Below are 12,045 nucleotides of genomic sequence, written 5' to 3' on the forward strand. Positions count from 1 at the left end.
CATGATTAGAAATATCACCAGGGTGCCTGGGTGTCTCAGATAAGGTTAGGCGTCTGCCTTTGGCTCAGGTCATGATCCCAAGGTCCCGGGATCAAGCCCTTCATTGGGCTCCCTGCTCAATGGGGTGTCTGCTTCTCCCTCTGCTTCTGCCTCTTCTCTCCTGCTTGTGTTTTGTCTCTGCCTCTCTCAAACAAATAAATTTTTTAAAAATATTTAAAAATTTAACAAGTCGCAAATATGTTATTTGAATATTAGGTGTTCTTCATATGTTATTTCCATAGCCTGTGAAATCTACTGTAATAACAGGCCTTGGATCCAACTTCACAGGGTCTTGTTGAAATGTGGTACAATGTAGGCTCTGCTTGGTCTCATGGAGCCCGTAGACTGACTAGTCAGGGAGATAAGCCATGGGCACAATTATGTCGACCAGGGAGGGGTGACAGGTATGAAAGACACTGGTACCAGACTTGTGCCCTAGGCCCCCAATGGAAAAACAAAACAGAAAAGTCTCCTTGATAGACATAATACAGAACCTTCCCCCTACCCAGCCCTTCTTCCTCCACTGACACAGGGGCCGCTCAGGAATTATCCCCACTGGTGCATATTCTTTGCTTTACTTCTTTAAGCTAAGAGGCTTCTTTAAAAGGCCAGGGAGTTTTGGTAGGCTCTGGGTCCTTGAGCTCTGCCTGCTAAGAGGCCCGGTGGAAGCATGAGAGTTCACGGGGGCCTGTAGTGCCAGTAGAGGAGAGTAGGGAAGCCAGCTGAGGAGACCCAGAGCCAGAAAACTTCCAAATACACAGGGAGGCTAGACTGGGCTTTGTTGGTCTCTCTCTCCCACTGGAAATCAAGCAGTCGGGTAATTCTGGGGGCCAGGTGGAAAGTGACACACAGCATATGTCATGGACTGATTTTGCAGAGATTTTAGTGGAGTCAAACCAAGGGAAACAGTGGTGGTGGTGTCCAGGAATTACCTGACCACTGCTGCTCTCCGGCTAGTTCACCTGCCTCTCTTTGGGCCAGTACAGAGTTGGAGTGTTCCTTCACTTAAGCCTTTGGGAACCAGGGTAGAGCTATCAGAATACTCTCCAAGTCAGCCTGGATATTTTTAATTAAAAAGAAATCTATATTGGGCATATTACCATGTGCCAGGCCTAGTCTGTCTAGTCTGGGAGGATACGGAGTTGAGTAAGACACGGAATATTTTCACAAGAGGCTCACATAGTCACATGTACAGCTCACCACGGTAAAGCCTGGCTGGGAGATGAGCTGTAAAGGCACAGAGAAAAGAAAGGATGGAGGCTGGAGATTGTGCAGGGAGGAAGGAGAGGAAGGGAAAGCTGAACAGATGAAGTGACATTTCAACCTGGCCTTGGAGAAGGATTCTGACAGACTCCGGCAGTTAAGAAGGGATTCTCGGCAGAGAAACGGTGGACCAACCCTGGAGAGCGGAGCTGCATTCTCCAGAACAGGGAGAAGGGTGCTGCTGCGGGAGTCAGCCACGCGGGCTGCAGGCAGGTGGGTGGGTGCGAATGACGGGAGGCGAGGCTTAGAGGAAAGGTTAGTATCAGGCTGTGAAAGACTGTGAAGGTCATGTTAGGTGTTTGTATTTCATTTAGCAGAAGGTGGAGGAGGCTGTGGAGGAGCAGAGGGAGAATAGAAAGAAAATGGAATGTAGAAGACATGAAGGTCTTGGTTGCTCTTAGTGGCTCTGTGTCCTTGGACACTAGCTCTCTCAAAGGGCCACTTAGCTCCCCTTAGGTTCAGTGTTCTGACATAGAAAATGGTGCTGTTGGTAATGATGCTCACCCTAGATGCTAAGGATTATTGTGTTTTTCCGCTCACAACTGCTTAAATTCTCCTTTTTTCAAGGTCTTCCTTAAAATATTACCTTCTTTTTAAAACTTTCTGGATCCCCAGAGTGTAGTTGAAAAGTCAATGCATATATATATATATATATACATATATATATGTGTATATATATATGTATATATATATATATATAATAAAGTAAGTAGCATATGAATATGCCATTGGGCTAGACAGACATCAGGGGTATGAAGAGCCTGGGCTCTTAGAGCAGACAGGCCTGGGTTCAATCCTGGCTCTGTTTTTTACTGAAATTGAAACAAGTTGTTTAAGTTCTAAATTGAGGATGAAAATACCTGTTCCACCTTTTTCTTAGAGTGATTATAAAAAAATATGAGCAAAATGTGTGAAGGTGCTTGGAAACTAGAAGGTGTTCAACAAATGTTACTCACTGTGGTTATTATTTTAGGTTTGGAAGTGATCAGATCTAGTGTGTGTTTTAGAAAGTGTGTGTGAGATGGATAAAATGAAAGGAAGAGAGACAGCTGGTTGAGAGACAATGGGAGTGTAATAATCCAGGCAGAAAAGGATGAGGCCGTGGACAAGGCAGTGAGGACAAAGAATGGAGGGTAGGTCCAAGTGCTGTTTTGGGGATAGAACCAACAGAACATGGCACTAATTGGACAAGAGGGATAGAAAGAAGATAAAGAACAAAAGGTAGAAACTTTTTGGTAGGTGGTAATGCCATGAACCAAGCCAGTCCCTTGTTGCTTTCTAATTGTTATAATCCAGAGAAGAAGGAAAGGAAAGGGGTGCCCCATGGCTTCTGTTACTCTGACTTTCACTGGTCCTGTACTCTTCATTTTGACTGTTTCCATCTCTATTCCCCCACAACACTGTTGGTAGAACCTGCTGAACCTGAATATGAGCCCAGAATTTCTCCCTTAATGTGCTTTATTCTCAAGCCCTTTGCCTGACCATGATAAGGTGTCCATGCCAAGGAATCCATATATCTTGGCAGGAGAGGCTGAATGAGGTTCTTCCTCTTCCCCTGCCTGGGGGCTGTGGCATGTCCTTCAACCCCTGGCTTGTTTCTTCTTCCCTGGATATGAGGGCTATCTTATTTTGGGAGGCAAATTATGCTCAGAGGCTAAGTTTGTCTTTGCCAGCAATTTATTTAACATTAACATAAGTTAATGTTAAATGGCATTAAATAACATTAATTAAATAATATTAACTAACATATTTAACATTAACATAGGTTTACTGCAGGAATTTTACAAGCCAATAGTACACAGGATAATTTCTCTTAATAAGCCAATAAAGAAATAATATACTCCAAATCAATGACAGATTAATCACACTATTGTTCCAGGTAAGGGAAGATGAAAGGAATAAAAGACAAATTTAGTTGAGGTATACCTTGATACAAGTTGGTACTGGCAAGAGACAGCTTAGCCAACTGAGAGCTGATGTCCAGCTACTAGTGCAAAAGTAAAAGTCCTGTAGTGCAATATGTTAGAACATACTGTTAGGGAACAGGGGAACTAGTGTTGATGGGAAAAATGTTCTTTATGGGGCTGCTGTTTGACTTTCCCCACTGCCTGTAAGTGTTACTTTATGGATGTCCACAATCATCATTTTTATTTAGCATATATTAGAAGTCCTAGCCACAGCAATCAGACAAGAAAAAGAAGTAAAAGTCATCCAAATTAGCAAGGAAGAAGTAAAACATCCACTATTTGCAGATGACATGATACTGTATCTAGAAAACCCTAAAGGCTCCAACAAAAAACTACTAGAACTGACAAATTAATTCAGTAAAGTTATAGGATATAAAATCAATATACATAAATCCATTGCATTTCTGTACATGAATAATGAAGTAGCAGAAAAAGAAAATAAGAAAACAATTCCATTTACAATTGCACCAAAAATAACAGTATACCAAGGAATACACTTAACCAAATTAACCTGGCCTCTGAAAACTATAAAACACTGGTGAAAGAAATTGAAGATAACAGAAAGAATGAAAAGCCATTCCATCCTTGTGGATTGGGAGAATAAATGCTGTTAAAATGTATAAAATAATCTACAGATTTAATGAGATCCTTATAAAATACCAATAGATTTTTCACAGAACTAGGACAAACAATTCTAAAATTTGAATGGAAATACAAGAGACCCCAAATAGCCAAAGCAGTCTTGAAAAGGAAGAACAAAACTGAAGGTATCACAATCCTAGATTTCAAGCTATACTACAAATCTGTAATCAAAACAGTGTGGTATTTTTACAGAAGATCAATGAACACAATAGAAAGCCCAGAAATAACCCACGATTATATAGTCCATCTTCCACAAAGGAGGCCACGAATATGTAATGGGAAGAACGGTCTCTTCAAAAGTGACATTGGGAAAACTGGACAGCTACATGTGAAGGAATGAAACTGGACCACTTTCTTACACCGTACACCGTACACGTAAACTCAAAATGGATGAAAGACCTAAATGCTCAGAACTGAAACCATAAAAATCCTAGAAAAAAACACAGGCAATAATTTCTCTGACATCAGCCATAACATATTTCTAGATCTATTTTCTGAGGTAAGGGAAACAACAGCAAAAATATTGGGATCACATCAAAATAAAAAGTGTCTGCATAGCAAAAGAAATACTAAAACTAAAAGCCTACAGAATCAGAGAAAATATTTGCAAACAACGCATCTGATAAAGGTTGATATAAAGAACTCCTACAACTCTACATCCCAAAAATAAATAATCCAACTTAAAATGGGCGGAAGACATGAAGAGATATTTTTCTGAAGAAGGCATCCAGATGGCCAACACATCTAGACACATGAAAGGATATTCAACGTCACTCATCGTCAGGGAAACCACAGTGAGAGATACCACCTCACACCTGTCAAAATGGCGGAAATCAAAAACACAAGAAACAAGTGTTGGGGAGGATGTGGAGAAAAAGAAACCCTCATGTACTATCGGTAAAAATGCAAACTGGTATAGTCACTGTGGAAAACAGTATGGAGGTTCCTCAAAAAATTAAAAATAGAATGACCAGTAATTCCACTATGAGGTATTTACCCAAAGAACACAAAAACACTAATTTGAAAATGTATGTTCATCCTATGTTTATTGCAGCATTATTTGCAATAGTCAAATTATAGAAGCAGTACAAATGCCCAGATAAAGAAGATGTGGTATATATACACAATGGAATATTATTCAGTCATAAAAAGAATAAAATCTTGCCATTTGCAACAACATGAATGGATCTAGAGAGTATAATGCTAAGTGAAATAGAGAAAGACAGATACTCCTATGGGAATTTAAGAAACAAAACAAATGCACAAAGGAAAAAAGAAACCAAAAATCTACAAAATAGACTCTTAATTATAGAGAACAGATGGTTATCAGAGGGGAAGGAGGTGGGGGGATGGGCGAAATAGGTGACGGGGATTAAGAGCACAGTTATCTTCATGAGTACTGAGTGAGGCATGGAATTGTTGAATCACTATATTGTACACCTGGAACTAATATAATGCTGTATGTTAACTTACTGGAATTAAAAAAAATAAACTGGAAAAAAAAAAAGTCTGCTTTACTAAGGCTGGAGCCGATTGCCTCAAGTTCTTCAAGGAGCTGTCTTAGATCGGTATAGTGTAGGCTTGCTCACACCAGATGCTCTTGGATTGTCCTCACAGACTTTGGTCACTTTTTAGTATTCCCTTGCCATTGCTGTCGCTTCATACGCTCATTGTTAAGCCCCCAGTGGGGCCCCTCAGCAGCTGAGTTCTAAGGGGCCAGAACAGATGAGACGGTGACATCCTGACACAACTGACTTCATTCTTCTCTCAAAACCAGTTTACTTCTGGGGGCACCTGGGTGGCTCTGTTGGTTGAGCATCTGCCTTTGGCTCAGGTCATGATCCCAGGGTCCCGAGGTTGAGCCCTGAGTCCACCTCCCAGTCCAGCAGGGGAGTCGTCTTTCTCCCTCTGCCCCCAACACTTGTGCTCTCTCTCGCTCTCTTGCTCACTTTTTCTCTCTCAAATAAATAAGTAAAATATTTTTTAAAAATCCTTCTAAATACATCTTTTTTTCTCCACTTTGTTATATACAAGTCGATTAAGACAACTGCACTTAAGCCATAAGCAAGTGGATTTGAAATCCTATCAAAGAAATACACGACAAGGGAGGAGCTGACGGGACCCACTGTGGGTGCTGGGCTTCTTCCTCTTCAGGCTTCGCCTCTTTAATTATGGGGACACCCCGAGGAAGTTCAGCAGCTCCCTGGGCAGCAGGAGCACTCCTGGGCCCCTGCTGGAGAGCATTCCTCGGGTGAGCGGCGCTGTGGCCTGGAGGGATGTCTGGTGATGAGAAGGGCCTCGGTAGAGCGGGTTGCTGGACAGGTGTCTCAGCCCGTGTGCCTTTATGGATGCCCATATAGAATGTGTTCGTCTTCCTCTCTGCCACGGAGCCCTCGTGTCTCTTCTCCCTTCTTTCTCCCCATGGGACTTTAGGATTATGGCTGTCTTGTGCCACAGACTCTGGTCCCCTGCACCTGTCAGTGGACTGTGTCTTCTCCCTGATTTTTGCCCTTGGCTTGCCCTCTGTCCATTTATATCCCTTCCCACAGCTCCCACCTTGCCACTTTCTTTTCTAGCCAGGGGCCCTTTCTGTGTTTTTCCCTTTCCTGTTTAACCTCCGCCAGCCATCTTCACACACAATCAGCCCTTCGAGGCATGGGTGCTCTTGGTCTCAGGGCCACAGGCTGCCAGAGGAAGCACAGCGCTGTGGTTTGACTCCAGATCCCAGAAAGTTACTTCCCTTCTCAATCCTTGGTGTTTCCGCATCTGTTAAATAGGAATTTTAATAGCGCTTATTACTTCCTAGGGTGCCTGTAATGGATTAAATGAGTCCACGGGCCTGTAAAATGACATACAAGGCTGGCGCATAATTGGTCAATATACATTAATCATGGTTGTTATGAAAAGCACAAAGGCAAGGTGGATCCCCCCAGGGGTGCTGAGGGTTTGAGTTGTAGCTGGGGAAACAGAACATAGCATTTTGAACCCTGGTGTGTCCCATGACTAAGAAAGTACCTTTCCAGATAGAGCACGCAGAGGGCGTTAAGGGCTGACTGGGACGTCAGCTGCGTGAAGCCAAAGGAGCGAGGTTTCTGTGCAGCATTTTAAGATCACAGTTGCAGTCTGGAACAAAGGGGTGGGGGGCGCGCGAGGGGTAGAGGACACCTGCTCTGGCTCCCTCGTGCTTCTCCGCGCTTCACCCGTCCTCTTCGTCCTGGCGCTTCCTACCTTCACTACTTCTGCATCTCCCCCTCTCGTCCACAGGGAATTTGCCAAAGAGAGAGAGAGAGTGGAGAACCGGAGAGCGTTCATGAAACTGCGGCGGCAGCAGCAGATTGAGCGCGAGCTGAATGGGTACCGCGCCTGGATAGACAAAGCAGGTGAGGTGTGGCGGGCTGCGCAGACCTCCCTGCGGACAGGCCCCTGCCCCTGAGCCCACTGCTTTCGTTCACGTGGGCCACCCTGGCCAGAGCACCGAGAGGTGCTGGCTGCCTCACCAGCTTTTTGGGTTCCCTGCTGGTCCCTCTTGCTTCCTCTGGGGTCTAACTGTCCCTGTTCTACCAAACACCTTCGTGAGGCCCGAATTTTAGCAAGGTGAGGTGAGTGAGAGGGAACAGAGCCCAGTCCTAGAGCTGAGGTCGGGTGGCTAACATTTTACACGACTGCTAACAACAACAACAACAACAATAATAATAACACCAGCAGCAACAGCAATCCATTCATTCCACGAATATTTAGTGGGCGCTTACTTTGTGTCAGCGCCTGTCTTAGGAACTTGGGATATGGCAGGAAGCCTCTTCTTGCAGAGCTCATTCCCCTCTAGCTGGGGAAGGCAGAGATAAAATCATAAGTAACTTGTAAGAAGGTGACAAGTACCCTGGAACACAGATCAGGGTAGGGTTATGGGGTGTGCGGTAGGTTGTGATTTTAAATAGGGAGGTCAGGGAGACCCATTTTGGGGAAGGACTTGAAGGAGTTGAGGCATAAGTCGTGGGAATGTCTGAGGGGGTATTTCCGTGCCATGGCTCTAGTGTGGAGGTGGGCCAGGAATGTTACAGGACAGAAGGAATGAGTAAGGGGAGACGAGTAGGAAGACAGGGTGGGGGCAGTCATGGGAGGAGGAGGCAGACTTTATGGGCCACTGGAAGGGTTTGGGGTTTTCCTGTAAGCGAGGCAAGAACCACTGGAGGGTTTTGGGCGGGGGGCGGGGGAACATGGTCCGACTGATGATCTGGAGGTGCTGCACTGAAAGTAGACAGTGGGAGGGCAAGGCCAGAAGCAGGAATGTGGACGGTGAGGCCACTGCAGTAAGCGAGTAATAGTGGGTGGCAACAGCTGCTTGTTCCTATTCCCCGAGCCATCCCCTGTTCCTCACTGCGAGGCTCAGCATCAGGAACAGTTCTTGCCCAGCCTTGAGGATAGGTCCAAACCGATCACGATTTTATTAACCCACAGAGCCACCAGATTCAAGTTTGACTGTGGCTCCGCTGCTTATGAGAGGAATCGATCACCCTGTATCTGTCAGCAAAATGGATGCATTTTCTTTCCTTATTATTTTAAAGATTGCATCACATGGCTGTTATATATCTTTATTTTCATCCTAAGCAAAGAGTAATTTATTTTAATAAAAAAATACACTTGACAGCATTTTTTTCCCTTCATTCCCGGTAGAAAGCAGAGCACAAATGTGAGGTCTCGCAGGAGAAATTTGGAATATGATTTGAGGCTTAGCTGCCTGAGCCTTACTCTGCTACATACAGCAGCTCTGGAATGACACCATGGCCCTCCCGTTCTAACCACCAACACTCAAAAGCTCTCTCTCGGTTTTGGAGTCAACCTTTGATCACCTATCTGGGGTGAAAGTGTGTGTATGTGATGAAAAGTGCCATTTCAAAGCCAGATTGAAAACCTCCTCCCAATTAGGACCATCTGCATTTCTTGGCTGCCTCTGGAGGCCTGCTCCGTGCCCACTGACGGCGCTTCCAAATTTGCCCTTTCTTCTCTGAGGTCTCGTGGAGGGAAGGGGGGTGAACCTCTCTGCCTTCCTTCCAGAATGGTAGCTCAGCCTTACAGAGCAGATCTGCCTCCAGGTCTGGCAGGCAGCTTGAAGTTCCCCACCGTCCTTGGCTTCCTGGGTGGAGGAACCATCTGACAGACCGCCCCAGTGAGCCATTAGTAGCAGAATCTGGCACAGACCCTCCCCCGCCCCTTCCGTGACCCGACTCGTGGTCAGGCAGCACGGGATGCTGTTCTCTGTGGCTCTGCTCTTTCCATACATGCAGAATTCCAAGGCTCCACTTTCTTCCAGTTGGCAAAGCCAGCTCTCTCCTTCTAAGAAAAAAGACGCACTGCGACGTCAAATTGTGCTTCCTGGCCCTTCCTTTTGCAAATGGGGTGTGAGTGAATCAGAGACATATGGGTTACATTTCCCTGGAAAGACACTCTCAAGTTCGAAAGAGAACTTGGCAAAAGGCAGTGGGGGAGGGGGGCAGCTCCACACCCAAAGCCCTCAAAGCGCTTCTCAGATACTCAGCAGCCCCACACAGCCTCCGTCTGCCTTGGGGATCCTCAGATCTGCCCACCCCAGCACCCAAGCACTGTACACAGCAGACGTGACCCCCTGGATGAGGTCATTCACGTTGTCACGAGGGTGATTTTAACGAGTGTCTGATTTTTAAATGATGCCCTCCTGAACGAACAGCGTGGGCTGTGCTTGACTTTAAAACCCTCTATGTCTGCATAAAGGAGCATCCCACCAATAACACTTAACCTGTTCACTTAGAGTTTTGCCAGAGGCTGTACTTCAAAAAGAAAGCTGAACATTTATGACCTGGTATAATGTGCGGTACCCCCCCACCCAGTCCCAAAATATTCCCCTCCCTGGGAAGTACATTACATCCTCTCTGTTTTATATGCAGGTGGAATGATGGTAATGACTTTACCCTCTTCTGCTTGTCCTCTTACTTGTTAACAATTGCTTCAATTAAACCATTGTTTAATAGGGCCTGCTGCAAGCTTCTCCCCAGCAGCTGGAATCTCAAGGAGTGATTGCTCAAGGCCTCCGACAACCCCTCCTGTGGCTGAGGTGGGGGGCGGGGATCAAAATTCATCGGCATCGCTCCCAAAGGGGACTCAGAATCCTGCCAGACATGGGACAGAAGGGCTAGTTTGTAAGTTTGGAGGGATGCTAGTGAGGTTTATTCTAAACAAGTTTTCCTGGAAAAGAATATCCTGCTAGTGAGGGCACGTCCTGGAAGGCAGGACTGTTCCTGGGGAGATCATGAGGGGAATGCAAGGGACTGTTTGGTTCTTTTCCAAATACCAACAACCAGACTCCTCATTCCAACACTGGCCAGCATTTCGGTTCTCCAAATGGGTGTCCCCAACAATTCAATTCAGTTCTGACACCAAATACCACCAGAAATTAGCACAGATCCCACAGGTTAGGGACTTAATCCCACGAGGCTGCCCTTGCTTCACACAGCACCTGTACACAGGGTGCCCGGCCCAGGTGGTCTGCATTTTTGCCTGCCTGACTACAAATTTAGAGGGCTCCAGATTTGATCATTCCTCGAATGACTTCCAGAGCTCAGGAAAATTATTCTTACTATCACCAGTTTGTTACAAAGGATTTGACTCAGGAACAACCCAATGGAAGAGAAAACTAGAGGTGGAGGCAGAGAGCCTCCATGCCCCCTTCAGGCATATCATCCTGCCAGCACCTCGACGTGTTCACTAACTTGGAAGCTTCCTGAAACCCATTATGTAGGTTTTTTGTTTTTTGGAAGTTTCCATTACATAGACACGCTTGATTAATTCATTGGCCATTGGCAATTAAACATTCTCAAGCCCCTCACCCATTCCTGGAGTTAGGAGGGGGAATGGGGCTGCAGGCTATAGCCAAATATGTGGTTGCTTTTTTCTGGTGACCTGTCCAGATCCCCAGGTAACACAGTCCTCCCCCACAATGAGTCATCTTGTTTGCACACAGACGACAGTAAATTCCAAGGGCTTTGGAACTCTGTGCCAAGAAGGTGGACAAAGAATATTTGTTCGTTCTATCAGAGGCACGAATGTATGATGAGCTTAAGCCTCTTCCATTCAAGCAAGGCAGACTGTGAGATTGGGGTAAGAGGAAGCAAGCCCACAAGCCCTGCTTCTCTGGGCCATTGGCATCTTCCTCTGCTCTTCCTCCAAGAAGCAGACAAGCTCAAAACATGGTCTCCCTCCTGAACGGGGTGGTAGATGCTATGCCTTGGTAAGCCTTGTACGTGCTGCAGACACAAAACACCAAGGAAGCTCCTGTTGCTAGAAGAAGGTTACGGAAACTGGGTAGAAGGAAAAACAGAAATGGAAAGTTTTCATTCCTACCAATTTAGGAGATTTCACTCCTACCAATGTAGTTTTTAAAAAAATGAGGTCTTGCTCACAAGTGTTATCAGACACAGAGCTGAGTTTTACCATCAGCCTCCAAGCGCCCCCTCATTACAGAACTTCCTTTCTGTTCTGATGTGCACTCAGGAGCTCCCTCTGTGACCCTGGCTGTCTTTCTGATGCTGGTGCCTGCACAGAGCTGTGAACTCTTTGCGCGCGCGCGCTCTCTCTCTCTCTCTCTCTCTCTCTCTCTCTGCTACCCTGGAACCACAGCCACCCCGGGGGATTTTTCATTTTGCAAAATAATTTGACATTTACAGATAATTCACTAAACCATTTATTTCCATATAGAGGAAGTCATGCTTGCCGAAGAAAATAAAAATGCTGGGACGTCAGCCTTAGAAGGTAAGGCCATGCTCTGGCACATGCCCGCATTTGTGCCCTCTTAGGCCGTGGCCATCTCTTGATAAAAGAGGAGGGTAAAAAAAAAAAAAACTAAAAGAGGAGTGCCCTGGGATTTGAAATGAAAGTCTCCCTGTCATAAAATCTCTCATGCTTTAAAATGAAGGGAGTTGAGTCATGGATTTAAATGCTTTTTAAAATGATGGAAATGAACTCTTAGAGCTGCTTTGTTCTAGGGCATGTGATTGATACCGTACAATAAAAAGACCATCACACACCCAGTGGCACGTAACGGGATCTCCTGTGAAAATTTTTGGGCATCCTCTTGGGACCACTTTCACAAGCGGGAAGTAGCGTT

General features: G+C 45.4%; 1 protein-coding gene across 1 annotated transcript in view; it reads left to right on the forward strand.

Moving 5' to 3' along the window:
• CACNA1E (calcium voltage-gated channel subunit alpha1 E) overlaps nt 1–12,045 on the forward strand; it is a 494,904-nt gene that overhangs the window by 403,018 nt on the left and 79,841 nt on the right. The window contains exons 11-12 of the mRNA XM_059412718.1: nt 7,176–7,291; nt 11,637–11,690. Coding sequence (XP_059268701.1) covers nt 7,176–7,291; nt 11,637–11,690 — 170 coding nt within the window. The remainder of the gene's footprint in view (nt 1–7,175; nt 7,292–11,636; nt 11,691–12,045) is intronic.

Source organism: Mustela nigripes, chromosome 10, assembly GCF_022355385.1.
Source record: "Mustela nigripes isolate SB6536 chromosome 10, MUSNIG.SB6536, whole genome shotgun sequence".
In the NCBI taxonomy this organism is placed as follows: domain Eukaryota; kingdom Metazoa; phylum Chordata; class Mammalia; order Carnivora; family Mustelidae; genus Mustela; species Mustela nigripes.